This window comes from Camelus ferus, chromosome 16, assembly GCF_009834535.1.
Source record: "Camelus ferus isolate YT-003-E chromosome 16, BCGSAC_Cfer_1.0, whole genome shotgun sequence".
Lineage (NCBI taxonomy): Eukaryota > Metazoa > Chordata > Mammalia > Artiodactyla > Camelidae > Camelus > Camelus ferus.
The window spans coordinates 33,805,733-33,831,807 of record NC_045711.1 but is presented as its reverse complement, the minus strand read 5'-3'; the positions used below and the strand labels follow the sequence as shown (position 1 = coordinate 33,831,807).

Below are 26,075 nucleotides of genomic sequence, written 5' to 3'. Positions count from 1 at the left end.
AGTGTCTCTCACCACTGCCCCAAAGGGTTGGTAGTGAGGATGAGTGATTTGCTGTAGGAGAGAAGGCTCACAACCCAGCACCGGGACTGTGGTCAGTGTCTGTGGGCAGCACCGGCCCTCAGGGACAGTGGGGAGAGCCCCGGTGATGGCTTCATGTCCTGCCTTCCCTTCCAGAACCCAACGTCTTCCTCATCTTCAGCCACGGACTGCAGGGCTGCCTGGAGGCCCAGGGTGGGCAAGTCCGAGTCTCCCCAGCCTGCAATGCCAGTCTTCCTGCCCAGCGCTGGAAGTGGGTCTCCCGAAACCGGCTCTTCAACCTGGGCACCATGCAGTGCCTGGGCACAGGCTGGCCAGGCAGCAACACCACTGCCTCCCTGGGCATGTATGAATGTGACCGGGAGGCGCTGAGCCTTCGCTGGCATTGCCGCACACTGGGTGACCAGCTCTCCCTGCTCCTGGGCGGCCGCTCTGGCAACACGTCCAAGGTTGGCAGCCCCGAGCGTGGTGACCAGACTCGCAGTGGCCAGTGGCGCATTTATGGCAGTGATGAAGATCTATGCTCCCGGCCCTACTATGGTGAGAAGCTGCTGGCAGAGGAGGGCTGGGGCCCGGGTGGCAGAGGGCCTGGAGCCACAGAGGGACAGACGCTGGGGTGACAAAACCTTGACCTCTGCAAACTTCTGGCAGTCACCTCTTTAATTGTAATGAGAAGAATTTTTGAACAATCAAGAAAATGAACTTCAAAGCATTTAATTTGCTTCTTAAAAAAATTATGAAATTAACATACTCTTGGAAGACCTCAAACAGTACAAAAGCATGTAACAGAAAACTAAATGAGAAATCCCTTCCCCCAGGCCCGTTCTTCAGGGGAGACCCCAAGGTAACCCCCCAACAAGTGTCTTGATCCCTGTTTTGCAGGGGTGAACGGGGACCAGAATCACCCAGTGAGGGGCCTTTCCTGCTGGGCAGCTCCATCCTGGGCCCCTTTTCCTAGAAGCCACATAGAGTTCCAGGATGTAACCTGGTGTGAGGGGCAGCTGGATTTTGGACAGGCATAAGGGCGCTGGTGGACACCCACCCTTCCCAGCCCTATGAGATGAGCTGTGGGACCTCTCTTAGGCTTCTGGGCTGACCTGATGGCAGAGGGAGCCTTGAAGCCACTGTTTGGTGCCACTGCCCCTTCCCGCTCTCTGCTAACACCTGCTCAGCCCGGCTCCCCGGGTTATAGGGGGCTTTCCCTGAGGGATGAGGGGGCTGGGCAGCCTCTGGGGTCCAGTTGCCTAGGGCCTGGCTCCCCTCTCCTGCAGAGGTCTACACCATCCAGGGGAACTCCCACGGGAAGCCGTGTACCATCCCGTTCAAGTATGACAACCAGTGGTTCCACGGCTGCACCAGCACGGGCCGCGAGGACGGGCACCTGTGGTGCGCCACCACCCAGGACTACGGCAAGGATGAGCGCTGGGGCTTCTGCCCCATCAAGAGTGAGAGCAGAGCTGGGTGGGGCTGGTGGGAGGCTGGCCCTCATGGGCCTCTGTGCAGGTGGCAGAACTTTTGGGGAGGCCCCTCTGGTAGCGTGGGGCAGTCCCTGTGGGTCTCTGCACTCCTCCAGGGCTGGGAGGGACCTACACCCGGCTGTCATGGTGGCAGGTAACGACTGTGAGACCTTCTGGGACAAGGACCAGCTGACTGACAGCTGCTACCAGTTTAACTTCCAGTCCACGCTGTCGTGGAGGGAGGCCTGGGCCAGCTGTGAGCAGCAGGGGGCAGATCTGCTGAGCATCACAGAGATCCACGAGCAGACCTACATCAATGGTGAGGCTGGTGAGGGACCCTGGGCCTGGGCTGCTTGGCTGGGCCTGGCTCACTCTGCGGGCAAGGCAGGGGGGCAGGTCTCAGGCACCTGCCCCTACTTTTGGAGGACCCTGAGCCCCTTCTGCCTGCCAGTGGGGGTAAGGATGCTGTGGGTGGGGTGGAGAGTGGAGGGCTGAGGATGGAGCAACCCCCTTCTCACGGTGGCTCTCTTGCTGTCAGGGCTCCTCACTGGCTATAGCTCCACACTGTGGATTGGCCTTAACGACCTGGACACCAGTGGTGGCTGGCAGTGGTCAGACAACTCGCCCCTCAAGTACCTCAACTGGGAGAGTGGTGAGGCGCGGGGTTCAGGGCACAGGGCGGCCTGGGGGACCCCACAGGCCCTTGGTCTCTTGTTTACCCCTTCCCTGGTACCCTACTCCAGGCGAGCAGTGGGGATGGGGGCAGATTTTCTCCCCCTTCTGGAGTGGGCACCGCTGGTCCATGCAGTGCCTCTGTCTGAATTAGGAGCGGATGCCCTTTCCTCAGGGCACAGGGCCTCGGGGATGGACCGGTTTCATTCCCACGCATCCCTTCCGCCGCGGGCACGGGGCTGTGCATCAGCAGCCCGGCCAGAGGTTTGGGCCCACGTGGGCCCGGGTGAGGAAGCAGCGAGGGCGGAGGGCCGCAGCGGAACACCGGACGTCTGGGCTGGCTCGGGTTTCCGGGGGCGCACGGGGCTCCGGGTGGGCTCCTGGGGCCAGGGGGTGAGTTTCTCTCTCCTGGGGCGCTGGCGCCCTGCTTTCCCCACAGATCAGCCGGACAACCCGAGCGAGGAGAACTGCGGAGTGATCCGCACGGAGTCGTCGGGCGGCTGGCAGAACCGCGACTGCAGCATCGCGCTGCCCTACGTCTGCAAGAAGAAGCCCAACGCCACGGCAGAGCTCCCGCCTCCCGGTGAGCGGCGGCCCCCGCGCCCGGGGTGGGGGTGCGGCTCTCACGGCGCCGGCGCCCTGGCCCTCCCTGTTCTCTACTGGTTCCGCTGACCTCTGAACAAATTGAAATGCGCCGTTACTGCGTTCGTTCGGGAACTTCTGTGGAGAACCGTGTTAGAGGCTTCATTACTGACTGTGACCTCCTGGTGGTCACAGTATGCTGGAGGTGACAGACATCTCAACACGCAATTGGCATACCCTGAGTTATGTACTATTATCAAAAATATGTCAAATAAATATTAGAGGGGCTTAGAGAAGAAATTGATTACGCTTTGAGAGTTAAGGAGGATTTCATGGAAGTGACATTTGATTTGGGCTTTTCAAGTTCAGGATAAGTTTTAAAAGGCATAAGAGGTGTGAGGGAAGGGTATTTCTGGCAGAGGGAACTGCCTGTGCAAAGGCATGGAGGCATGGAAATTCACAGCAGCTTTAAGTGATGGTGAGTATTGCACCGTGACTAACGGTTAGAGTATAGACCTACTTAAACTGTGGTCCCTGGACCAGCAGCATAGCCTCGCCTTCCCAGATGATGATATAAATGCTTGTTATAAATGCAGACTCTCAGGTGCCCCTCCCCCACCCCAGTTAATTGAATTAGAACCTGCATTTTGCAAGCTCCTTAGGCAATTCATGTGCTGGGTCAGTTTGAGAAGTCCTGGCTTGGAGGGCATGGGGACAAGAACAACTCCAAAAGGCACGTTGCAGGCAGTCCCTGAAGGATCGTGGCTTCGGTTGAAATATCAGTAGGGCCAGGTAGGCTGTGGGAGCCTTTGCAGTCTTCTAAGGCAGGGAGTATCTTGCTCACATTTGTGATTCACTGCCTAGCCCTAGTGCTAGGGGTGTGACCCTGGGCAAGCAGCTTAGTCTCTGAGGTGCAAATTGAGGATAAACTCTTAACCCCTTGTGTGGTTGCTGTAAGGCTAGAGACCTGGCCAGGCTCAAAGGAGCGGCTTGGCTCCGCAGGTGGCAGAGCTGGTTGGAAGGAGTGCTGCAGGAGTCAGTCGCCATGGGAACAGCCAAGCAGGGATTTGTACAAGGGAAATATGGCAAAACCAGAAAAAATTCACAAAACACAGAAAGCAAAGAGCTTACAGTGTGAAACTTTAGCTTCTGGCAATTAAAGTGTTGTGAAAGACTGATTCAGGGCCGTCAGCCACTGCTTTCTCCCCTCACCCCTTGGGGAGTCAGGAGCAAAGGCTTAAAACATTGGCACTCCACATCTAGGGTACCTCACCTCCAGCTGGCGGGAGCCTGACCGATTCCAGGTCTTTCCAGAAGCTGCTTTCTCAAAGAAGGAGGGCCACAGGGTGGAGTATGGTTAGTAGGGCTGAGCAGCAAGCCTGGCCTCTCTGTGGTCCCCACTGAGACTGCCCCTCACCGTGTCCTCTGTCCCCTGGATGTGTCCTGTGTGGCCACTGTGGAGAGTCCTCCTCTGGACCTCACGGACCTGCAGATATGTCCCTGGCCTTGGATTTCCTCTTTCATCCTGGCCCACATCTCTGCATGAGCCATATTTTGTAGGAAGTTTCTTGGGTGGGCTCTGTCTTCAGGACTCATCACTCAAAGCACGTCATTTGGAGGGCAGGCACCATCATGCCCGCAAAGCAGCCACATTTCATGAGCTCCCTTCCTCCCCCAGCCCAAAACAGGTCCCCCTTGGGGCTGAACACTCACTAAACAGTTTTGTCTGGGTGGCAGCCTGGGGTCTTAGCTGCTAATGAGAGGTGATTGATGGGTCTTGAGCCAGGGAGTGAGCCTGCTCAGGCTCTTGGCCCTGCCTACTTTGCCGGATCTCTGAGAGATTGTATGGCTGGACCCTGGAGCATCTCCCAGGATGGAGCGGATCCCAGTGGGGTTACGCTTCGAGTGGTCACATGCTTTCTTGCCCAGTCAAGCAGATTCCTGCCTGAGCCCGAAATTGTGGGTGGTTTGAAGTCTTGTTTTCTCTTGCCAAGGCCAAAGTAAGGACTTGTTTGCCTCAGCTGCCCTTGGACTCTGATCCCCAGAGGGTGAACCTGAAATGCACAAAAGTAGGGGTGAGGAAGGGCCTAGGACCTTTGGAGGGGTGCAGGGAGAGGAGCTGGGGGTGGGAGAGGGAGCAAGAGGAGAAATCCCAGCCAGGGATTACAAGCTGCTGACCCGGGGAGGCCCCACTTCTCCACCCTCTTCACCCCAGACTGACAGGGCCATACACCATAGATGCTCTTTGAGACAATGACGGTGGTGCCACTTATTAAATAAACAAGGTGAACATGAGATAAATCGGAGTCTTACAGCAGGAAACCCCATTTACAGAGGAGGAAACTGAGGCTCCAGGGGCTGGGCTGTCCTGAACCCCCCCATCTCTTTCTGAGAGCCCCAGCTAGAGCGGCCATCCTGTCTTGGGTGAAATCTGCCACCACTTCCTGGTGCTCTAGCTGCCTTGGAGGGTTTTGTCTTTTCATCATCATTCAGCGTTCAGATCTGTCCTGGTGGGAAGGGTGGATTTGGGCAGGTTTGGGGAGGAGGTGACTTTGGAGCCCTGGCTGCATTGACACCCAGTGGGTTGGTGCCCGGGCTGGGTGGCTGGGTCCCTGAGCAGCGGCCTCTCGGGTCTCCGCAGATGTGTGGGCCAACGTGAAGGTGGAGTGCGAGCCCAGCTGGCAGCCCTTCCAGGGCCACTGCTACCGCCTGCAGGCTGAGAAGCGCAGCTGGCAGGAGTCCAAGAAGATGTGTCTGCGGGGTGGGGGCGACCTGCTCAGCATCCACAGCATGGCCGAGCTGGAGTTCATCACCAAGCAGATCAAGCAAGGTGAAAGGCTGAGCGTCCAGGGGGCTGGGGTGGAGGCCGGGGCCTCCCGAATGCCCGTCCTGTCTGCCCCAGAGGCTCAGGGATGGTCCCTTTCCCCCCCTGCCAGTGGCTGAGGCTGACCTCCCAATGTCCTCTCACCCCTCTCCCCTACTGCGCCCTCAGAGGTGGAGGAGCTGTGGATTGGCCTCAACGATCTGAAACTGCAGATGAATTTTGAGTGGTCCGATGGGAGCCTCGTGAGCTTCACCCACTGGCACCCCTTTGAGCCCAACAACTTCCGGGACAGCCTGGAGGACTGTGTCACCATCTGGGGGCCGGTGAGAACTCCCTCTCCCTATCACAGGGCCCCAGGACCCACCCACTGCTACCCCAGCTGAAAGATGTCCTATCATCTCCTACCTGTGACACCACCCCCTTGCCTCTCAAGAAGCCCCATCTTCATGCCCCAGTCCCGTCCCTTCCACCTGGAGAGATTGCCAGGATTTGAATCACCTCTCCACTGCCAACTAGCTGGGTCACTTTGGGCAAGCTACTTAACCTCTCTGTGCCTTGGTTTCCTCATTGTCAGTGGAACTCTAATGGTGCCAACTGCAGAGGGTCATGGGGAGGATTAGAATAGAGTTAATTCTTGTGCTGCCTTAGGACGGTGCCTGCAGTGATCTTGATCTCCTACCAGCTGCACTTCCCCGCCAGCAGGTGGCGTCAGAACCCATATTATGTGGACAGGCTCCGCAGACAGGGCTGCTGTGTGCCAGCCCTCCCCAGCCCAGGGTCCTGTCCCTTCAAGGAATGATGGAGTCAGGACTTTTTGCCATGGCTTTGGCTGAGACACACTGTGGGTCAATGAAGGAATTGATTCAGGGCTTCAAGCAGAGATAAGAGACCCTTAAAAAACAGACAAAACCATAGGGACAGACTGCTCACTCCAGAGACAGAGAGGACATTCTGCCATGACTGTGAGGACAGGCAACAGAGCCAGGGACTGTGGAGGCATCTGACTTAGGGGATGCTCTTTAAAAGTTATGAACAATTATTTGCTGGGCATCTGCTATGTGCCAGGCATTCTCCTGGGGGCTGGGACACACAAACACCGTTGCCCTCTGGATAGAGCTCAAGGCAAACAAAAACTGCTGACTGGGTGCCCTGGACACAGGAGGGGCCGAGGACTAAGTTCCTCGGCAGCGCCATCCGCCCATGTGAGGGTCTGGGCACACGGCCTCCGCTCATCCTGGATCTGCAGGTACTGGCTGGACACCTTGCCAAACTGGGACTCTCGTCTCCCTGTCCTGCTAGTAGTCTTAGCCAGCTTGACCTAGATGTTTATGCAATGAGCTCTAAAAAATTTAAAAGAGCACCTTTTCCCATTTAGACAGCGCTTGTCGAAGTTTCAGGGCATTTGCACACCAGCTCTGTGTGCTCTCATCAGCCCTGTAAGGCTTACAGCCCTCATCCTGCTCTCCCTATTTTCCGGCCTGGAACACAGAGAGGTCAAGCTTCCTGCTCAGGCTCACATAGCATGTCAGAGGCAGGGCCACGTCTGGAAACCAGGTTCACTGAAGGGGTTTGGGAGATTTGGCAGAGATGGTCTGAGACTCCCCTCACCCTGTGTCTCTAGGAAGGTCGCTGGAATGACAGTCCCTGTAACCAGTCCTTGCCGTCCATCTGTAAGAAGGCAGGCCAGCTGAGCCAGGGCACCGCTGAGGAAGACCACGGCTGCCGGAAGGTGAGGGTGCTTCTGCAGCTGCCTGGGAGGGGTGCCAACCAGGGGAGCTCCCAGGGGAGTGAGGGGCAGGTGGAATCCCACAGTCTCCCATGGCCTTGGCCCTTCCTTGGCACACGCCTCTCTCCTATTCTCCAAACTGCTCCGGTCCAGAAGGAGTGATAGTGGATGAGGTGGGGTGGGGGAGGGAGGCTGTTGGGAGGAAGCAGAGCTCCCCACTCCCAGCCCCGAGCCCGGCTCCATAGGAAAGTTGCTCCCTGAAGGCAGCAGAGAACCAGGAGGTGGGGGTGGGCAGGCCCCCATTCTGGTCCAGTTGTCACCTGCATGCAGGCTGTTGGGGAGAGCCCGTGTCCTCTGTGCACCCAAGTCCTGCTGCCCCACCTCAGTCTTTGCTGCCACACAACACACCGTTGATACAGTATGTGCTCGTCTGTCTCCTCAGGAGGAACGAGGCCATTCTGGTGTCTCCCTCCTTGTGTTCTAGCCCCAGGAGGGAAGGGGTCAGGACTGAATGGGAGAATAAATGAGTCCGGGAGAGGGTATGAAAGAGGACAAGGGGGTGTTGACCCATTTCCCTCCTCCAGGTCCACTCCCGGCCCCTGACTGAGCAGGACATGAGTGGTGGTGTGGACACATACAGTTACTTACTTGTAAAGGAAACTGTGCCTTGGGTCTCTGACGGCTCCCTCTGCCGAGGCCACGTTCCTCCTGCCAGCCCCTCGCTGCCAGCCTGGCTTCTCACTGTTTTCCTTTGGATTCAGGCCCCTTACCACACTCCCCCAACCTTCCCCCCAAAACTCTTCTCCAGGGAGGAGGAGGGAATGCCAGCAGGCATGACCTCCAGTGGGGAGGAGAAGAGAGCAGACAGGGGCCTGGCTGGAGAGTTTGGGGGCCGGCGTGGTCAGGGTGGCTCTGATGAGGTGGGACAGTGGGGTGGGGGCATCACTGAGTGCCCTGCACCAGGGCTGGCCTGGAGTGAGTCGGGTGGGCATTGGGCAGCCACTCTTGGGAGAATCAAGGGTCTTAGCAAGGGTCTCTGCTGAGCGTATGGGACTCTGTGGCCCCCCGTATACACACATATACATGTACACACAAATGCATGCATATATACCCCCACATACATGCACATCCCCCACATGCTCCCTCACACATACACACGTATGTGTATGTGTGTGTGCATGCATAGGTGTGTATGCATATATGTTTATATGTGTATGCATGTATGTGGCCTCCTTGGCCTCGTGGGGGTGGGCGGTGGAGAGCCAGCGGCTTAGGAGCTCAGGAGGGGTGGTCTCCCTTCACAGCTTTGCTGCCCCTCGCTGGGCCTGGCGCACGCTCCAGCTTTTCCAGGCCCCTGAGGATTACCAGCCTCCTCCACATCCTGGCAGCTCTCCCTGTTTTTTGGCTCTGGTTTCCCAGCCAACTGGCAGTTTTCCCACTGCATCTCTTGGTTCAAATGCCCAAGAGAGGAGCCCATGGGCCACTCATCTTTCTTGGCCACGCTGGGGCCCGGGTGACTGGCTGCCTCTTTGGGCCAGGCTTCCACGCAGGTCTGGCTGTTGTGGGCCTTGGTAAGGAGGGGAGGGTGGAGTGAGAAGGTGCAGAACACAGCATGGAAAGAGCTGGCTCTGGTGTCAGACCAGTCCCCTCTGTCCCATGCCCAATCTGCAGAAAATTCATTGGTGCCATTGATAGCATTGCCCTACCCCAGGATTCACGGGTGAGAGGACAGTCCTCCCCACACATGCCCCTTTTCCGCCCACTGTCTTGAGCCAGGGTTGGACGTGGCACAGCCCATCCTGCTACTGGCTGGGAGAGGACCAAGTGACCTACAGTGAGGCCCGGCGCCTGTGCACCGACCATGGCTCTCAGCTGGTCACCATCACCAACAGGTACAGGAGGGGGACCAGCCCTCCCCCAGGTCCTGGCCTAGTGTGGTCCCTCCACTAGCGTGGGCAGCATCCTGCCATCAAGTGCAGAGGGACCTGAGTCCTTGGAGCTTCAGCTGGCTCCAGGGCCTTTTTCTAATAGTGTCACCAGAATGACTCGCGTTTATTAAGTGGCCCCAGCATGGGGCAGGTCCTGGGCAGGGGCAGGAATAGGCATTGGAGTGAGCTGGATGCCCAAAAGAGGTCTAGGCTGTGTCTGATTTTCTCTCTTTCTTCTCAGCAAGGCATGGAGGTGCAGACAGTAGAAGGGGAGCTGGGTTACTGTGTGTCAGCTGCAGGGGGTCCTCCACTTCCCAGACCAAGTTTCTGATCAGGCACAGCACCCAAGCTCCTGGAGCAAGGCATCTGGCCCGTGGCCCAGGGAATGGCGGGGGGCAAGCTCCCTGCCTCGACCAGCCTCCCTCCTGCAGGTTTGAGCAGGCCTTTGTCAGCAGCCTCATCTACAGCTGGGATGGCGAGTACTTCTGGACGGCCCTGCAGGACCTCAACAGCACCGGCTCCTTCCGCTGGCTCAGCGGGGACGAGGTCATGTACACCCACTGGAACCGGGACCAGCCCGGTGAGCCCCTCCTCTTTGACTTTCCTTGGTGAAGCTGGGAGGCCACGGTGGTCCAGCCCTGCCAGGACCGAGACCGTTCGTGCAGTGTGGTGACGTGGTCAGGAGGACAGGCTCTGGAGCCAGACCGCCAGGCTCAGGTCCTGACTGCACTTTATTAGCTTCGTATCTTTGAGCCTCAGTTTCCTCATCTGTCCAGTGGAGTAATGATACTTTCCTCACAGGGTGGGCCTGAGGCTTAAGTGGCTTAATGTGGGTCAAGCTCTTAGAATTGCACAAGTGCTTGCCGTTAGGATTAGTACCATTTCGCATTCATTGTCTTTTTTAACCCTTTCAATAACCAGATGAGGTAGATGATGGAAGAGGCTCAGAGAGGTTAAGCAACTTGCCTGAGGTCTCACGGAGTAAACATAGAGCTAGGACTCTGCCTCCATTCTCTTCCTTCCCCTGGGGCCCTGATTCCACAGAGCGTGTCCCTGCAGAGATGGCCAAGCTGGCCCCCAGTTTGAGGGCCATGGTGGTGCCCTGCGGGATGTGGGAGGGCTGGACTGTGAGTCCCTCTCAGTGTGCGGGTCTCCCTCCTCCCTCCTTCAGGGTACAGCCGTGGGGGCTGCGTGGCCCTGGCCACGGGCAGCGCCATGGGACTGTGGGAGGTGAAGAACTGCACCTCGTTCCGGGCTCGCTACATATGCCGGCAGAGCCTGGGCACGCCAGTGACACCCGAGCTGCCTGGGCCGGACCCCACACCCAGCCTCACCGGCGCTTGTCCCCAGGGCTGGGGCTCAGACCCCAAACTCCGGCACTGCTATAAGGTAGGCAGCCTGTAGGCCTGGGGGTGGGGGAGTAGGAAGGAAAAAGAAGAGCAAAGAGACCGCATCCCTGGCTGGTGGGTGGCCCCAACCATGATCCAGGCAGCTGGGCACCAGAGAAACTTTTCCCCAAAAGGACTGCAGACAGGGACTTTCTGATGAGCTCTTGTCAGTGGAATCTGAGGCCTGGAGCGTAGTAGGTGCTCAGTAAACCTTTGAGGAATTGGAAAAATCCCATAGAGACCATTGGTTTCAGTTCTCAGTGTTGGGGCCAGGCTGACTGCTCTTCAGAATTGCCTGGGGAGTCTGATTTTAAAAAATCTTCCCGGTTGCCACTATGGAGATTGGGATTCAGTGGGCTGTGATGGGGCCTGGTAATCTGTGTTTTTCAAACCCTGCTGGGTTTGGGAGCCACTGATATAGTCCACAGTCCTGTATTATACAACAAAGCTGAAGTCTGGGGAGGGGAAAGGACTTGCCTATGGCAAATTGTGGCTCCGTTGGGACAAGAGCCCAGATCGGCCTGCTGGTCGGGGAACCAGGCAGGGAGTGTTCTCTGGAAGATGACTATCAGCTCCTGTCCCCTGGGACTCATTCTCTGGTGAGCAGGACTGTCTTAGTGAGCTTGGACCCACTGTCCAGTGAGGCCCCAGCCTCGCTTCCCATTCATGTCATGGGAGGGCAGGTGTCCTATGGGGAGATGGGCCGGGGGACCAGCTTGGACCACTGGACTTTGCTCCTGCAGGTGTTCAGCTGGGAGCGGCTGCAGGACAAGAAGGACTGGGTCCAGGCCCAGGGGGCCTGCCAGGAGTTGGGGGCCCAGCTGCTGAGCCTGGCAAGCTATGAGGAGGAGCATTTTGTGGCCAATATGCTCAATAAGATCTTCGGGTACTGAGACTGTGGGGTGGGGGTGGGGGGCCCTGCATGCACGAGTGTGTGCCTCTTCGTTTTGCTGGACAGGGGGCAGGGGCCAGGTGAAGGTGACCCCAGGGAAGCCTGTCTCAGGGCTTGAAAGACCTGTGTATCTGCTGCTAGTGCCAGGACCATCCTGTCCTCCCTCTGTGGAGTCGGAGACCCTGTGTTGCTCACCAAAGCCAGCAACACCCACCTCAGACTCACAGATTTTACACAAATAACCACCCTCACCATCCTTCCTCCATGGCAAAATCTCCTGTAAGCTGATCCAAGTTGAATGCCCCATCACCATCCTATAATAGCCCACACTTCTCAATGAACAGCTTTTCCTGAGAGACAGGAAGAGAAAGGCTGCAAAAGTGAGCATTTGCCCACGAGGTCCCTCCAGAACCCCATCTCTGTCCTGTGGGCTCCTAAGGCATCTTGTGACACGCAGCTCTGTAATTCCCTTGGCACTGGGAGAAGTCCAAAGGGATCCAGGCTTCCAGCGGTATCGCCTCCTAGCAAACATCATGATTACATTATTTGACTAGTAATTATAATAGCTCATATTGATCGCTCCTCACCACGTACCAGATACTGTGCTAACAGTCAATCCACGTTCAGCACCCTCCTTAGCACTCTCACGAACCCTACAAAGTAGACCTTATCTCTTGTGGGCTGATAGAGAGGTTGGCTTATTTGCCCAAGGTCACAGAATTGATCTGTGGGTGACCCAGGACTGGAATCCAGGTGCATCTGATTCCAGGGCCCCAGGTCTCTGCACGATTCCCATTGACTTCCTAATGTGAAAGCCTGTAGTCTTGATGGCAAAGCAAACCCCACCCAAAGGGAAACAAAGGAAGGGAGCCAGGCCATCACCCCCAGTGAGCCAGGCGCCTGGTCCAGCTAGCCCAGTTCTCTCTGGGGAGAGAACTTGTTAAGGGGGCCCCAACAGTGTTTTGCCCAGTGAGCGTCAAGCCAAGATGGAGAGGCACCAGGCCCTTGGGACTGCCTGCATCACAGCTGCAAGTAGCCTCTACTCCTTTCATCCCTCATGTCTTCTGTCTCCACCCCTGGTTGTGCTTAAGTGAATCAGAGCCCGAGATCCACGAGCAGCACTGGTTCTGGATCGGCCTGAACCGTCGAGACCCCGGAGCTGGGAAGAGTTGGCGCTGGAGCGACGGCCTCGGGGTGAGGGGGCCTGTAGGAGGCGGAACAGGTGGGCGGGGCCTGAGTGGGCGAGGTCTGGGCATGGGCGTGGTCTTTCCGAGGTGAGCGAGGTTTTGTAGAGGCAGGGCCTCTGGCCAGAGCTGGCATGTAAAGAGGAAAGGGGGGCTGGTGTCCAGACCAGGTTGGGGGTTCCCAGCTTATATCAGGCCTCTTGTCGGCCTGTTATGGGGGTAGGGGGCAGCCTGCGCCTGGTACCTGAGATCCCTCTCCCCCTCCGACCTCATCAGTTCTCTTATCACAATTTCGACCGGAGCCGGCACGACGACGACGACATCAGGGGCTGCGCAGTGCTCGACCTGGCCTCCCTGCAGTGGGTGGCCTTGCAGTGCGAGACGCAGCTGGACTGGATCTGCAAGATCCCTCGAGGTTGGGTGGGGTGGCTGGAGGACAGGGGATGGGGTGAAGGGCAGCGGGGCCGGGGATCCAGGAGAGGGTCCCCTTTCCTGCAGCGTCTCTGTCCCTGTTGTCCCCGTAGGCGCAGATGTGCGGGAGCCCGACGACAGTCCGCAAGGTGAGGTTCCCTGCCCATCCCCCATGGGCTAGAAGGAAAGGGGCGTCATCTCCCAAGCAGGGCCTGGTAGGGTCAGAACGAAGGGAGCTAGGGGTTCCAGCAGAGGAAAGGGGGATGGGGCATCTGCAGCCCTATTGGCGGAGGTCCGATGGGCTCGCAAGCCTCGCCTGCCCTGGACCCCCCTTGTCCTCCATCGGACATGGCGGGGCCGGCAGGCAGCCCCAGCCTGGCGGCCATTCCTACTGCCGCTCTGTCCCCACAGGCCGGAGGGAATGGCTGCGTTTCCAGGAGGCCGAGTACAAGTTCTTCGAGCACCACTCCACGTGGGCGCAGGCGCAGCGCATCTGCACATGGTTCCAGGCGGAGCTGACCTCCGTGCATAGCCAGGCCGAGCTGGACTTCCTAGGGCACAATCTGCAGAAGGTGGGCACGTGAGTGAGCCAGGAGGGCAGGCCTGGGAGAGAGGGAAAGGCCCTGCCCACCCTCACCTGCCCACCCGGCTTCCCTAGTTCTCTCGGGGCCAGGAGCAGCACTGGTGGATCGGCCTGCACACTTCAGAGAATGACGGGCGCTTCAGGTGGGAGCCCTGAAGGGGCAGCGGGCGTGAGAGGGGCGCATGCGTAGATGGCTAGCCTCAGCCCAGGCTGGAGGTAGGGAGGCGGCCCCACACAGAGACAGACATTTGGATTTGAATCCAGCTCTGCCTCTTGCAAGCTGTGTGGTCTTGAGCAAGTGACAACCTTTATGGGCCTCGATTTTCTCATATGATAATGAAACAATGAGACCTGCCTGGTAGGACGGTTGTGAGTATTAGAAATAAGGTATGTGGGTCCTTAGCACAGCATCCAGAGCAGTTTTGGACACTAAATAACCGCAGCTCCTATTATGCTGGGGTCACTCATGAATAGCTCCCTCAAGATGTGGGCAAGAACATTTGATGGTACAGGGGGGCCTCTTTGTATTTGGGGTCCATCTACCAGCAGGAGGCATGGAAGCACCAGGAGCATGTGGGTGTCCAAGCACAGTGTTGTGCTTGGACCCCTGCTCTGGGATTCTCAGACTTCCTTTCTAGTTAGAGAAGTGAATGCCCAGGAGGGCTGGCCTTACCTGGAGGCACTAGGTCCTTGGGTCCCAGCTGCACTGAGCTCAGTAGCCCCATTCCTCAGCCTGTGGCCACTGAGCCCCAGGATTTGGGCCCTTGTCCCCGCCCCTCATTACTGCTTGCAGGGGAGGTCGAGCCCAGTGCCAGGGCTGGAGTCACCCCTGGTCTGTGCCATTGCAGGTGGACAGATGGTTCCGTTATAAACTTCATCTCCTGGGCACCCGGCAAGCCTCGGCCCATAGGCAAGGACAAGAAGTGCGTGTACATGATGGCCAGCCGAGGTGAGGCCGAGGGGGGTGGGGAGGGTGCACATGCCGAGGAGAGGGTTGATGCTGAGGGCAGCAACATGAGCCTGGGCAGGGGCCATCCGTTTCTCTTCACTCTCTCTGTTCCCATGACCCAAGGAGGGCTAGACCCAGGGAAGGGAGGGCCTGTCCCTGTGGTCCTGCAGCCACAGGACATGAGTTCAGAGCTGGACACAGAGTCCTGAGCCCCAGTCCTGCCTCCTCTCAGCACATGAAGCCAGGGTGGGAGCTCTGCAGTCGGGGTGACTGCTCTTCCCTTTCTGCAGAGGACTGGGGGGACCAGAGGTGCTTGACGGCCTTGCCCTACATCTGCAAGCGCAGCAACAGCACCCGAGAGCAGCAGCCGCCAGACCCGTCGCCCACAGGGGGCTGTCCTTCCGGCTGGAGCCAGTTCCTCAACAAGGTAGGCGCTGGGGAGGGGGCACCCGAGATTGAGAGGGTTTTAAAAAAAGTCTTTAAAAAAAGAAGATTTTTTAAAACAACGTTTAGAAAATTCTTAACCGAAGTGCAGCTAGGAAAGTTTGGGGCAATAAAATTAATCAGAATGAATATGCCTCTAAACATGTTTTCAAAATGTTCCCTCTGTGGTGTGAGTTTCTTTCCAAAAGTGGTTATTTTCTGACTCACGGGCTGATTTATCAGACCTGCTTAGACCTTCATTGTTTTTACCCACAAGGGCTCATCCCAGGAAGAGAAGGGCACTGTTTCCTTCTGGTTTGCCCTAGCATTGTTAGTATGAATTTGGATCCTTCTGTTCTTTGCAGGACATTCGTTGTAAGACCACTTAGCCCAAGTGCGAGGACTGGTTTAGTTAACACCAGATGACATAATCCATAAATCTTTGTCATTTGTTGGCGTGCAGCCAGCCCTTGGTGCTGTGAAGCTCTCGCTGTCTTCAGAATATTCAAATGAATACTATACCTTTCTGCCTTAAAAAAAACAAACAAACAGAGTGAGACATGTGTAGTATTAACATTTTGGAAAAAAAAGAAGAAAAGAAAACTCACTCATACTCTCCAGAGATAACCATTGTCCATATTTGTTACTCCACTTCCCGACTTTTTCCACATAATTGAGATCATACTAAATAACACAATTTTACAGCCAGGTTTTCTTTCTCAGTATTATATTTTGAGCATTTTTTCAGATCATTAAATTTTTCCAAAAACTTATTCTCATGGCTTCTCCCACCTAATATAAAGCAAAATTAGATCTTATATGTGTAATTGGTCCCTTTCTTAATGCGTTAGCGTCATTGTAATGATACCAGTTACTCTCCTGTCTAACAAAAGCTTTTCAACTATGCAAGGCTGTTTGCCCCTTCACTGCCCGGCCCCAGACACCTTGTTTTACTAGTTTCGTGTCCTCCCCTGCAGTGTGTACAGGTCTGCCTCTCCCATGAGCTTTAAGTTCCTGGAGAGCAGGGCCACTGGCACCTGGCTTCTGCTTACTACACCTGCATGTGGTAGGGAGGCCCCAGGGGTTCACTGGACTGAACTGAATACTTCCTCGCTTTCGCTGCTTCTTCTCGCTGGCACTGATGGCCTGCTGCTTCTAATTTTATGACTGATTTTACTAGTTATTTAAAGGAGGCTTCAGAGTGGCTCTGAATTACTTCTGTGAAGTCAAATGCACAGGCCTTGTGACAAACCTCCAGAAAACTTTTGCATTATGTCTCAGTTTACAGCCTTCTACCGCACATCTGACAGTTGCATCCGGAAGTTGGTGTTAGATGTAATCATGACTAGTCAGAGCCTTCTCTTTTTAAGCACCTACTCTGTGTCCTGCACTCTCTTTAATCCTGAAAATGATCCCAAGAGACAGGTATTTTTATTCCCATTTTATAGAAAAGTTGAGGCCAGAAAAGTCAAGTCCAGATGTGACTCGCCCCTTTCCTGCCCTTCTTTGTGACTCCAAAGTTCCCTCACATTCTTCCTCCCCCATCTCACCACCTCTGAGCAGAAAGTTACTGGAAATCTTTCATCTCCAAATATAGAGACTTCACCTGATAACAGATGCCCCACACAGGGTTCCTTTAACCTTGTGGAAGTAATAAAGGTGGAGAAAGAGAAACATAAAATTACAGAGTTAGTAGCTGCTGCCTAACAACGGTCATTCCAAAATAAGGATTAAGATATCCTAGAGATGAATATTAAGTTCACAGGGCAAAATGACAGATTTCAGACACTTGGAAAGGTGTTTGGCTGAGAGCAAGACAGACCTTGTCCCCAGGCGTGGCCCAGGCGCTATTGTCGTGGATAGTAGCGTATCTGGTGGCCCAAAGAAATCTTCCCACTTAAAAATTTCCCAGAGCGTGGGCAAGTTCTTGAATCTGCTGTGCCAGGTCGAGAGGGTGCTGGTGCCTTGGTCAAGGAGACCCAGGTGTCCTGGTTCTGATTTTTTCGCTCACGGCCCCCAAAGCCTCCCCCGGGCCTGCGGCTGTGGGGTGTGCAGCAGAGTTTCTGGGTTTGTGGGCCAGGGCAGTGGAGATGGACGTCACGCCTCCCCCTCCGCCCTACAGTGTTTCCGAATCCAGGGCCAGGACCCCCAGGACCGGGTGAAGTGGTCAGAGGCACAGTTCTCCTGTGAACAGCAAGAGGCCCAACTGGTCACCATTGCGAACCCCTTAGAGCAAGGTAGGATCGGCCCTTGGGGAGGCCCTGGTCTCCTCTGACACAGTCTCCCCAAAATGGCTAGAGCAGAGCAAGCAGGGAGCTGCCCTGTCACTCATAACTCTCTCTTCTGGGGGACTATAGCATTCATCACAGCCAGCCTGCCCAATGTCACCTTTGACCTTTGGATTGGCCTCCATGCCTCGCAGAGGGACTTCCAGTGGGTGGAGCAGGAGCCTCTGCTGTACGCCAACTGGGCCCCTGGGGAGCCCTCCGGTCCCAGCCCAGCTCCCAGCGGCAACATACCGGTGAGGAAGCCCCTCCCCACTCTTTCCTCTGCCCCTCACCCCTGCCCTGGCCTGCAGCCCTTGCCTTCTCTCCCAGGGACCCCCTCTTTCAGCTGCTTTGCTCATAGTGCAGCCTTCTGGGGGCAGTGGCACAAGGCAGGGCAGCTGCTGGGGCTCCCCTGAGCAGCTCCTTCCCCTCAGACCAGCTGTGCGGTGGTCCTGCACAGCCCCTCAGCTCACTTCACTGGCCGCTGGGACGATCGGAGCTGCACAGAGGAGACGCATGGCTTCATCTGCCAGAGGGGCACGGGTACGTCTCACCAGGGCACCTGGAAACCCCAGCCCCAGGCTAGATGCTGTGGGCCGTGCCAGCAGGGGTGAAACATGGTCCCTGACCTCAGGGACCCCCAGAGTCTAGTGTCTGCCTGGGAAGCAGATGTACAGAAAGACACGGCATCAATCAGAGGGAAAGGCAGTGAGCACTGAGGGGTCTCAGGAGGAAGGTTTGGGGTTGGGAGGGCTGACCAGGGAGCACTAGACACTAGCGTGGTGTCAGGGGCCCTGAGGTTCTGTGTCTGAGGCTCCTACAGCTCCATGCATGGGTCTCTCTGCCCTGGGTTCCTGGTCAAGCTCTAGATTGCTCATCCATTTATTTGGCAAGAATGTATTGTTTAATAGTAACAGTGGCTAACACTTACCTGTGCCAAGCACTGTGCCCAGAGGAGACTTGGTCTCTGCCTGATGCCCGGTGCTCCCCCCACCTCATGCGTGGAGAGGGGATGAGGGAGGCAGAGCCCTGCCTGAGCCCTGCCCCCTTCCCTGTAGACCCCTCCCTGAGCCCATCCCCAGCCGCGTCACCCCCTGCCCCGGGCGCTGAGCTCTCCTACCTCAACGGCACCTTCCGGCTGCTGCAGAAGCCGCTGCGCTGGCATGACGCCCTCCTGCTGTGTGAGAGCCGCAACACCAGCCTGGCCCACGTGCCCGACCCCTACACCCAGGCCTTCCTCACGCAGGCTGCCCGAGGGCTGCGCACGCCACTCTGGATCGGGCTGGCCAGTGAGGAGGTGGGCACCTGGGCTGGGCCCACTCCCCTGATTTCCCTCCCTACTCCTCCTAACTCCAGGCCTTACCTGCCCCAACCACCCCCTCCCCGGCTCTTCCCTCCCTCCCACCCTGATGGCCCCCTGTGCCCAGGGCTCCCGGCGGTACTCCTGGGTCTCGGAGGAGCCGCTGAGCTACGTGAGCTGGCAGGATGGGGAGCCCCAGCAGTCAGGGGGCTGCGCCTATGTGGACGTGGATGGGGCCTGGCGCACCACCAGCTGTGACACCAAGCTGCAGGGGGCTGTGTGTGGAGTTAACGGTGAGCATCCACCCGCTGGGGCTGAGGGGTGGGCCAGGCTTAGGTCAACCCCCCGAGGACCCTGAGCCACTCAGTTGAAGACCCTCAATCCTGCACTCCCACAGGGCCCCCTCCTCCCCGAAGAATAAGCTACCACGGCAGCTGTCCGCAGGGGCTGGCGGACTCGGCCTGGATTCCCTTCCGGGAGCATTGCTACTCCTTCCACATGGAGCTGCTGTTGGGCCACAAGGAGGCGCTGCAGCGCTGCCAGAGAGGTGGGCTGGGCAGGCTAGAGCCCACACGTGGGCGTTTCAAGTGGTGACCCCTGTTGTGGACACTCAGAGGCCCCATGAATGCAGTCCCCATGCTACATACTACCCAAAGCATCACTCACACTAAAGTGCCCCTCATGTTCCAGTGCACGGAGACCTTCTGAGACATAAGGTGGATATAACACAACCCCCCCCCACACACACCCCCTGCATACGCACATGCGCTCGCACGCTCCACACCATCCTCTACTCAGGCTGCCAGGGGTGGGGGCTGGAGAGGGAGGGCTAGGACCTCTCCGGGGGTCTCTGCTACCCCAGCGAGACCTGTCTGCCCTGACGTGGGCCTCCTTTGTGTCCAGCGGGTGGGGCTGTCCTGTCCATTCTGGATGAGATGGAGAATGTGTTTGTCTGGGAGCATCTGCAGAGCTCTGAGGGCCAGAGTCGGGGCGCTTGGCTGGGCATGAACTTTAACCCCAAAGGTGAGTGTCCTGTGCCTAGGATCGGGTGGGAAAGGCCCCGGGCTGTAGGGGAGATGCCCTCCCACCACCAGGGCTTGGTGGGGGTGAGGACTCATGGGAGGCGGGAGTTGGTTCTAGAACAGGCCTGCTCTCTCCCACCCGCTCCTGCTCCACCTTGTTCCCCCACCCCCACCTCCACACCCCCTCAGTGCCTTCTTTCCCATAGGAGGCACCCTGGTCTGGCAGGACAACACAGCTGTGAACTACTCCAACTGGGGGCCCCCTGGCCTGGGCCCCAGCATGCTGAGCCACAACAGCTGCTACTGGATCCAGAGCAGCAGCGGGCTGTGGCGCCCGGGCGCCTGCGCCAACATCACCATGGGCGTGGTCTGCAAGCTCCCTCGCGGTGAGTGTCCGCCCCTGCCCGCCCAGCGGGTGCACCGCTCAGCCTCCCTCCACCCCACACGTCTGGGGCTGGGCTCAGCTAGGGGTGCTTCTCATCCTGCAGGCGACACGGTGCATGGAGGGCATAAACAGCCAGGCCTGGGACCCCCAGGACCCTCCCTTGGGATAAGTCAGCCTGTATGAAGGACTGGCTCTTCCTGCAAATTTCCACACTAGACAGCAAACCCATCATTTTGTAGCGGTTGAGGGCAGGGATGGGGGTTCAATCCTAGGCCAGACTGTTTACCAGCTCTGTGACCTTGGGCAAGTCACTTAAACTCCGTGGCCTTAGTTTTCTATTATATAAAATGGAGATAATAACAGTACCTACAAGACTGAGTGAGCTAGTGAAGTGTCTGACGCTCAGAAAGTGCTCTTACACGTTTGCTTATTATTATAATACTACGACTGCTGTTAACTGCCTCTCCTCCTTCCCTGCAGCTGAGGAGAGCAGCTTCTCCCCATCAGGTGAGTCGAAAGCAGGGCTGAGACTAGCCCTCTCCCACCTTTTCCCATCATTTTGGGCGGTGCGTGGTGGTAGTGAGGCTTCTGACCGAGCGTCCTTCTTGCTGCAGCAGCCCTGCCGGAGAACCCGGCGGCCCTGGTGGTGGTGCTGATGGCGGTGCTGCTGCTCCTGGCCCTGCTGACCGCGGCCCTCATCCTCTACCGGCGGCGACAGAGCGTGGAGCGTGGGGCCTTCGAGGGCGCCCGCTACAGCCGCAGCTCCTCCGGCCCTGGCGAGGCCACTGAGAAGAACATCCTGGTGTCCGACATGGAAATGAACGAGCAGCAGGAGTAGAGCCAAGGGCGTGGTCAGGGCCGGGGCCGGAGGAGCTGGGGAGGCTGGGCCCTGGGTCAGCCGGCCCCCCACCAGCTACAGTCCAGTTGGCCTATGGAGGGGTATCCTTGGGAGCTGCAGTTGGGGCTGGGGCTGGCAGGGCCTGGGCTGGTGGGGTCCCTCCCTCCCATGGGGGCTGGGCTGAGACCTGGCTGAGTGCAGTGTGGTGTTTCCCTTTTGGGGGGCCCAGAGGTTGTCACCTGGGCCTGTGCCCCCCCATGGTAACCAGAGGTAGGATAGGAGCCTCTTTCTGCCTCTTCCTCCCTAGCCCCCCTCCCCAGCCTGTACCCTGTGCCCCAGGACCCCCTTCTCACTGCAGTCGGAGGAGCCTCCCCTGCGCCCTCAGCCGGCCTGTCGCTTTTCTCCTTCCCCGGCAGCCTCAGCTCTGAGCCCCTCACCTCACTCCCTTTACCTTTCCCCCTTCTCACCCAGTCCTTCCTTCTGAGCCAGGGCCCTGGGGTTTGGGGCACCCTCTTGCTCTTGGTGGGGGTCAGCTGAGGGGGCTAAGCATTGTCACTCCTGTGCCTGCTGGGGTAGCTGTGGGGTGTGGCAGGAGGGACCTGGGCTGTGCCTGAGAACCTGGGCACCACTGTGGTGTCAGTTGGGCTGGAGACAGGACTGGGGAGAGACACCTTGACCTCCCGGGGGTGACCCGGCTGGGCTGGGGTGTCATCTCCTGCCGGTCAGGGGAGGGCTCTGTCCCCAAAGAGTCCCCTGTGGGGACCAAAATAAGTTCCCTAACATTTCCAGCTTCTGGATCTAGTTTGGAGAGAGAGAGGGGAATTGCCAGCATCCTGGGGGCCTCAGGGGCGGAAGCCCGGGGACAGCACCACGTGCCCACCCTCTAGTGGGGCCCAAAGGAGCAGTGCCCAAGCCCCTGGAGTGGCCCCGCTGACCCACCCAGCACCTTACCAGGAGGCCAGAATCCCAGCCAGAATCACCAGTCCTGGTGCTGTGGCACAGGATAATGTGAACACAGACTCAAAGACATGGTCCTTTTTTGTAGTTCCTAATTTTTTTTAATGTGCCATTATTGTTTAAAAAAAAGAAAAGAAAAGCAAACAAATAAAACACCTTTAAGAGGCTTGAGAGAGAAGGGTTCCTGCTTTGTCCTGTTGTGAGCCGTGTCCCTCATATTTGGGAGTTCACATCTATTTTGCTTTTTATCTCAGGACCCCGTGGAGAGACATTCTTACTCCCGTCTCTTCTTCCAGGACCTCGCCCTTCTCTGTTCTTGGGGATTTGTGTGTGGATGAGGGAGCTCAGGAGCCATTGGACAGGTGTGAACGCAGGCAACTTAGCTCACCTTCCAGTGTGTACAGTGGGAGAACTGGACCCACCTCTTAGGGTTCCTTTAAGGATAGTTGAGAATTAAATGAGATCACCTGTGCAAAGCAGTCAGATCACCTGTGCAAAGCAGTCAGAACCACGCCTTCACGCTCTTGTAGGAATTGCCCCCTGAACGCCAGCTAAGACTGCTATTTCTGGGCTGCAGCTCCCAGGGGAGCATTCCAGGTGCCCAGGCCAGCCCTGCTGGGGTCCCCACACCACCATCCTTCCAAGGCAGCTGGTCAGACCTGCATTTGAGCAAGAAAGGAGTGCACATTTGTCCCTGGGGAGCTCTGGCTCTGAAACCACCCAGAGGCAGGGGAGTGGACCACAGGACCTCCCTCCCACCCACCTTCACTCATCTGCTCATTCATTCAGGATGTTTGAGCTGGAGAGAAAGAGAGCTGCCAACAAAGAGAAGGCCCTGCCAGCCAAGGATGGTCAGCTATGCCAGGGGGTGCTAGGTGCCGATGGGAGGGGACTAGTTTGGACTGGATGGTTGGGGAGGGTCTCACTGGTGAGACTGGAACATGAAAAAAGAGGTAGGGGAGGGGTGCAAACATCTAGGCCAGGTCCTGGGCAGGGGGAATAGCAAGGGGGCAGGCCCCGCTGAGGGGTCCCTGGTGCTTCAGAGGACCAGCAGGGAGGCCAGGCCAGTTGGAGTGTGGGGAGGGGCCTGCCCGAGGCCTTGAGGGCAGCGGTGGAGAGTGTGGATGTTCCGTACAGCAGGCAGTCAGTGGGAATGGCTAGTCTGACCTTTCCAGAAGGTGGTTTGGATCAGGACTGCAGCAATGGTCAGATTCTGTGTTCATGTGTGTGTGTATTTGCCTCATTTGTGATTTTCAAAAGCAAGTTTCTAATTTTCTGAATAGGTAATACCATCACGTGGTTCAAAGCCTTAACTTAAATGATATAGAAAGATAGACATTGAGAAGCCCAAAGCTTGTGGCCTGGCAGCAGGGTAAATGGGGTGCCTTTACTGAGTTGGGGAGCTCTGAGGAGGGCTTGTGAGCTCCTTTTCTGAGTCCAAGACTGAGGCCAAGCCCAAGGCCCTCCTCCGGCTCTCTCCTCTGCAGCAGCACCGGGAAACACGGAGGGGCCCGGTCACTTCAGGGAGGGAGCCTCAATCCTGTGTGTGTGTGTGTATGTGTGTGTGTGTGTGTGTCCTTCATGATTAATATACTTCATCCTGGAGTGATTAGCTCTCCAAATTGGGGAGCAGTTCCCTTTGTGAGTTAAGTGCCCTGCCATGAGCCACAGCTCAAAGATCGCTGGACCAGGCTGCTGGGAGCCACCCTGGGCAGGAGCCCCCTGGGAAGCTGGCTGCTGACCGCTGCCCCGAGAGAGAAGAAAAGCTGAGTGGAGAAGGCAGGGGCGTGGGCTCCCAGGTTGGGGGTGGGGGGTGAGGGGTGGGAGGAGCAGCTGAGGGCGCAAAGACCTGTATGCCTGGTGGCTGCTGCGGGTCTAGAGGTTTAAATCACTCCAGAAATACCTGTCTGCACTCTACACTTCTGTCCTTGGTGGTTCTAGTCCTTGCCCTGAACCCCACCCCAAAGCATTTCAGACAGCTTCACAGGCACCTGGGGGCTCCCCATAGACCTTGTTCTGCTTGGAGGCTCCTGTCTGCCCTAAAGAGGGAGGAGGATGCCCCAGCATCTCTGTCAGGCTGGAGGAAGGCTCCTGGCTCAGGGCCATTTGCCTCTGACCCCCAGGCCAGTGCTGGCTCTGGTAGAGAATGTGGCAGAACCTCCTTTCTTTCTGCTCATTTCAATTCCATCAGCATTAAGCCCCTCCTCTATTTTCCATCTTTGATGCGCTGAGACCCAGCCCCGGGGCCTGGGCAGAGGGCACTGAACCCCGGCACTGAGCCCAGCCTGCACTTGCAGGGCTAAACTGGCTCACCTGGACATCATGACAGCTTGCTGAATCGGTGAATGAATGGGAGAACAGGGCTGCTCTCCAGAGAATGGTGTAGGGCCTTCTCACAACCTCTTCTTGTCAAGCCAGAGATGGCTTCCTCCCAGGTGTCCTGGCAGTGCTAGCCTGGCCCTGTGGGCAGTGCTGTGAAGCTGCAGGGGTGGGGAGCCGGCCAGCCACACCACATGGCCCTCCTGGAACGGAGCTGGCCACGCCCTGCCAGGCTGCCTCGAGCACTAGGGCTTCAGCCTGCTACAGGGACAAGGGAAAGAATTGTGTCTTGAGGGAGGACCCCAAGAAAGGCAGGCAGGAAGAGGGAGGAAAGGAGATGGAGGGAAAATGGAGGGGTCTCAAGCGGGACCGGTATGAGATGAAAGGGCCTAAATGCTCAGGCCTGTATCTCGGGGGCCAAGGCTGCCAAGAGGCCCAGGGGAGGCTGACTTCAGCCCTGACTCCCACCAGACTTGGCCCTGCTGGAGCTGCAGATTTCAATCCTTGTCCACAAAAGCAGGCAGGGAGCCAATGCCAAAGAAAGGGACGAGCAAAGCAGCAAGCAGGCATTTCCCTGAAATGGATTCATCACTGGCCGTCGATGCCCCAAACTGACTAGCTTCGGATATTCACCACCCCTCCACCACCCTCTGCATGCCTGGCCTCCACCATCCTTCAGGGTCCTTTCCTGCACCACGTGGCCCTGGTGACCCACTATGCCCCTGACTTCCAGAGCTGGCTGGGGATGTAACCCTCTCTCAGGCTGGCCAGGAGCATGGCTAACAGACCAACTTTACCCTGTAAACTTGGGGGCATCACTTAACTTTCCTGAGGTTAGGTTTTGTGATGGTTACATTTTTGTGTCAACCTGACTGGAATAAGGGATGCCCAGAGAGCTGGTAAATCATTATCTCTGGATGTGTCTGGGAGGGCGTTTCTGGAAGTGACTAGCATTAGCATCAATAAACTGAGTGAAGAAGATCACCCCTCTCAGTGTGGGTGGGTGTCATCCAACCCGTCCAGAGCCTGAATACAACAAAAAGATAGAGGAAGGGCGAATTTTCTCTCTGCTGAGACGGGACATCCATCTTCTCCAGCCTTTGAGCATTAGCACTTCTAGCTCTCGGAACTTTGGACTCCGACCCGGACACATACGACTGTCCTCTCTGGTTCTCAAGCCCAGGTTTGAGCTGCAATCATGTCTCCCGCTTCCCTGGGTCTCCACCCTGCAGATGGCTGATCGTGGGACTTCCCAGCCTCTGTGATCGTGGGAGGCAGTCCCTCATGGTGAATCTCTTTCTGTATGTCTCTATGGATCCTAGTAGCGCTGTTTCTCTGGAGAGCCCTAATACAGGTTCCTCCCATGCGATGTGGGGTTAACAATATCTGCCTCATAGGCTTATTGTGAGGATTAGAGATACATGTAAAATGCTTATCCCTGGGCCCAGCTCATGGGAAGTGCTAAGTGGCACACGTGGGCTCCTGTTACCTGTTTGATTTTTTCTATATCTGTCCCATTGCCCCAGGAAGGCAGAGCTCCAAGAAGGTGGGCATCATGCATTTCTCCTGTGTCCTCACTGGCTGGCACAGCATTGATGGTTGGCAAAAGCTGCTTAAAAAGCCAAAGGCTTAGAGAGACACTGTGTCCTGTCCAGTGTGCCTCCACCTCTAATAGATTCCAGCTGCACTCACCCAGTCATAGAGGAAGGAGGTAGCCCTTTTCGTTGTCTTTTTTTAAAAATTGAAGTATAGTTCATTACAATGTTGTGTTAATTTCTGGTCTACAGCAGAGCGATTCAGTTATATATATATATATTCCTTTTCATGATACGCCATTACAAGGTTTTGAATATAGTTCCCTATGCTATACAGTAGCACCTTGTGGTTCATCATTGTCTTTTAAAAATGAGACTCAGTCCTTTTGGCACCTCA

At 56.9% G+C, this 26,075-nt stretch overlaps 1 protein-coding gene across 2 annotated transcripts in view; it reads left to right on the top strand.

The window, feature by feature from the left end:
- MRC2 (mannose receptor C type 2) overlaps positions 1 to 22,002 on the top strand; it is a 49,844-nt gene extending 27,842 nt beyond the window's left edge. The window contains exons 2-30 of one of the 2 annotated variants that reach the window (XM_032457150.1): positions 175 to 576; positions 1,308 to 1,481; positions 1,648 to 1,812; positions 2,032 to 2,145; positions 2,605 to 2,748; positions 5,389 to 5,577; positions 5,740 to 5,894; positions 7,193 to 7,300; positions 9,074 to 9,189; positions 9,657 to 9,805; positions 10,397 to 10,614; positions 11,357 to 11,499; positions 12,597 to 12,699; positions 12,966 to 13,104; positions 13,214 to 13,249; positions 13,512 to 13,672; positions 13,759 to 13,826; positions 14,532 to 14,632; positions 14,923 to 15,059; positions 17,178 to 17,292; positions 17,413 to 17,576; positions 17,757 to 17,865; positions 18,381 to 18,619; positions 18,750 to 18,915; positions 19,020 to 19,169; positions 19,526 to 19,645; positions 19,851 to 20,030; positions 20,510 to 20,536; positions 20,647 to 22,002. In XM_032457150.1, the coding sequence (XP_032313041.1) occupies positions 175 to 576; positions 1,308 to 1,481; positions 1,648 to 1,812; positions 2,032 to 2,145; positions 2,605 to 2,748; positions 5,389 to 5,577; positions 5,740 to 5,894; positions 7,193 to 7,300; positions 9,074 to 9,189; positions 9,657 to 9,805; positions 10,397 to 10,614; positions 11,357 to 11,499; positions 12,597 to 12,699; positions 12,966 to 13,104; positions 13,214 to 13,249; positions 13,512 to 13,672; positions 13,759 to 13,826; positions 14,532 to 14,632; positions 14,923 to 15,059; positions 17,178 to 17,292; positions 17,413 to 17,576; positions 17,757 to 17,865; positions 18,381 to 18,619; positions 18,750 to 18,915; positions 19,020 to 19,169; positions 19,526 to 19,645; positions 19,851 to 20,030; positions 20,510 to 20,536; positions 20,647 to 20,867 (4,313 nt within the window). In that variant the 3' untranslated portion in view covers positions 20,868 to 22,002. Of the gene's footprint in view, positions 1 to 174; positions 577 to 1,307; positions 1,482 to 1,647; positions 1,813 to 2,031; positions 2,146 to 2,604; positions 2,749 to 5,388; positions 5,578 to 5,739; positions 5,895 to 7,192; positions 7,301 to 9,073; positions 9,190 to 9,656; positions 9,806 to 10,396; positions 10,615 to 11,356; positions 11,500 to 12,596; positions 12,700 to 12,965; positions 13,105 to 13,213; positions 13,250 to 13,511; positions 13,673 to 13,758; positions 13,827 to 14,531; positions 14,633 to 14,922; positions 15,060 to 17,177; positions 17,293 to 17,412; positions 17,577 to 17,756; positions 17,866 to 18,380; positions 18,620 to 18,749; positions 18,916 to 19,019; positions 19,170 to 19,525; positions 19,646 to 19,850; positions 20,031 to 20,509; positions 20,537 to 20,643 lie in introns of both variants that reach the window. The other variant, XM_032457149.1, reaches the window with a different exon arrangement.
- Positions 22,003 to 26,075: the final 4,073 nt, after the last annotated feature.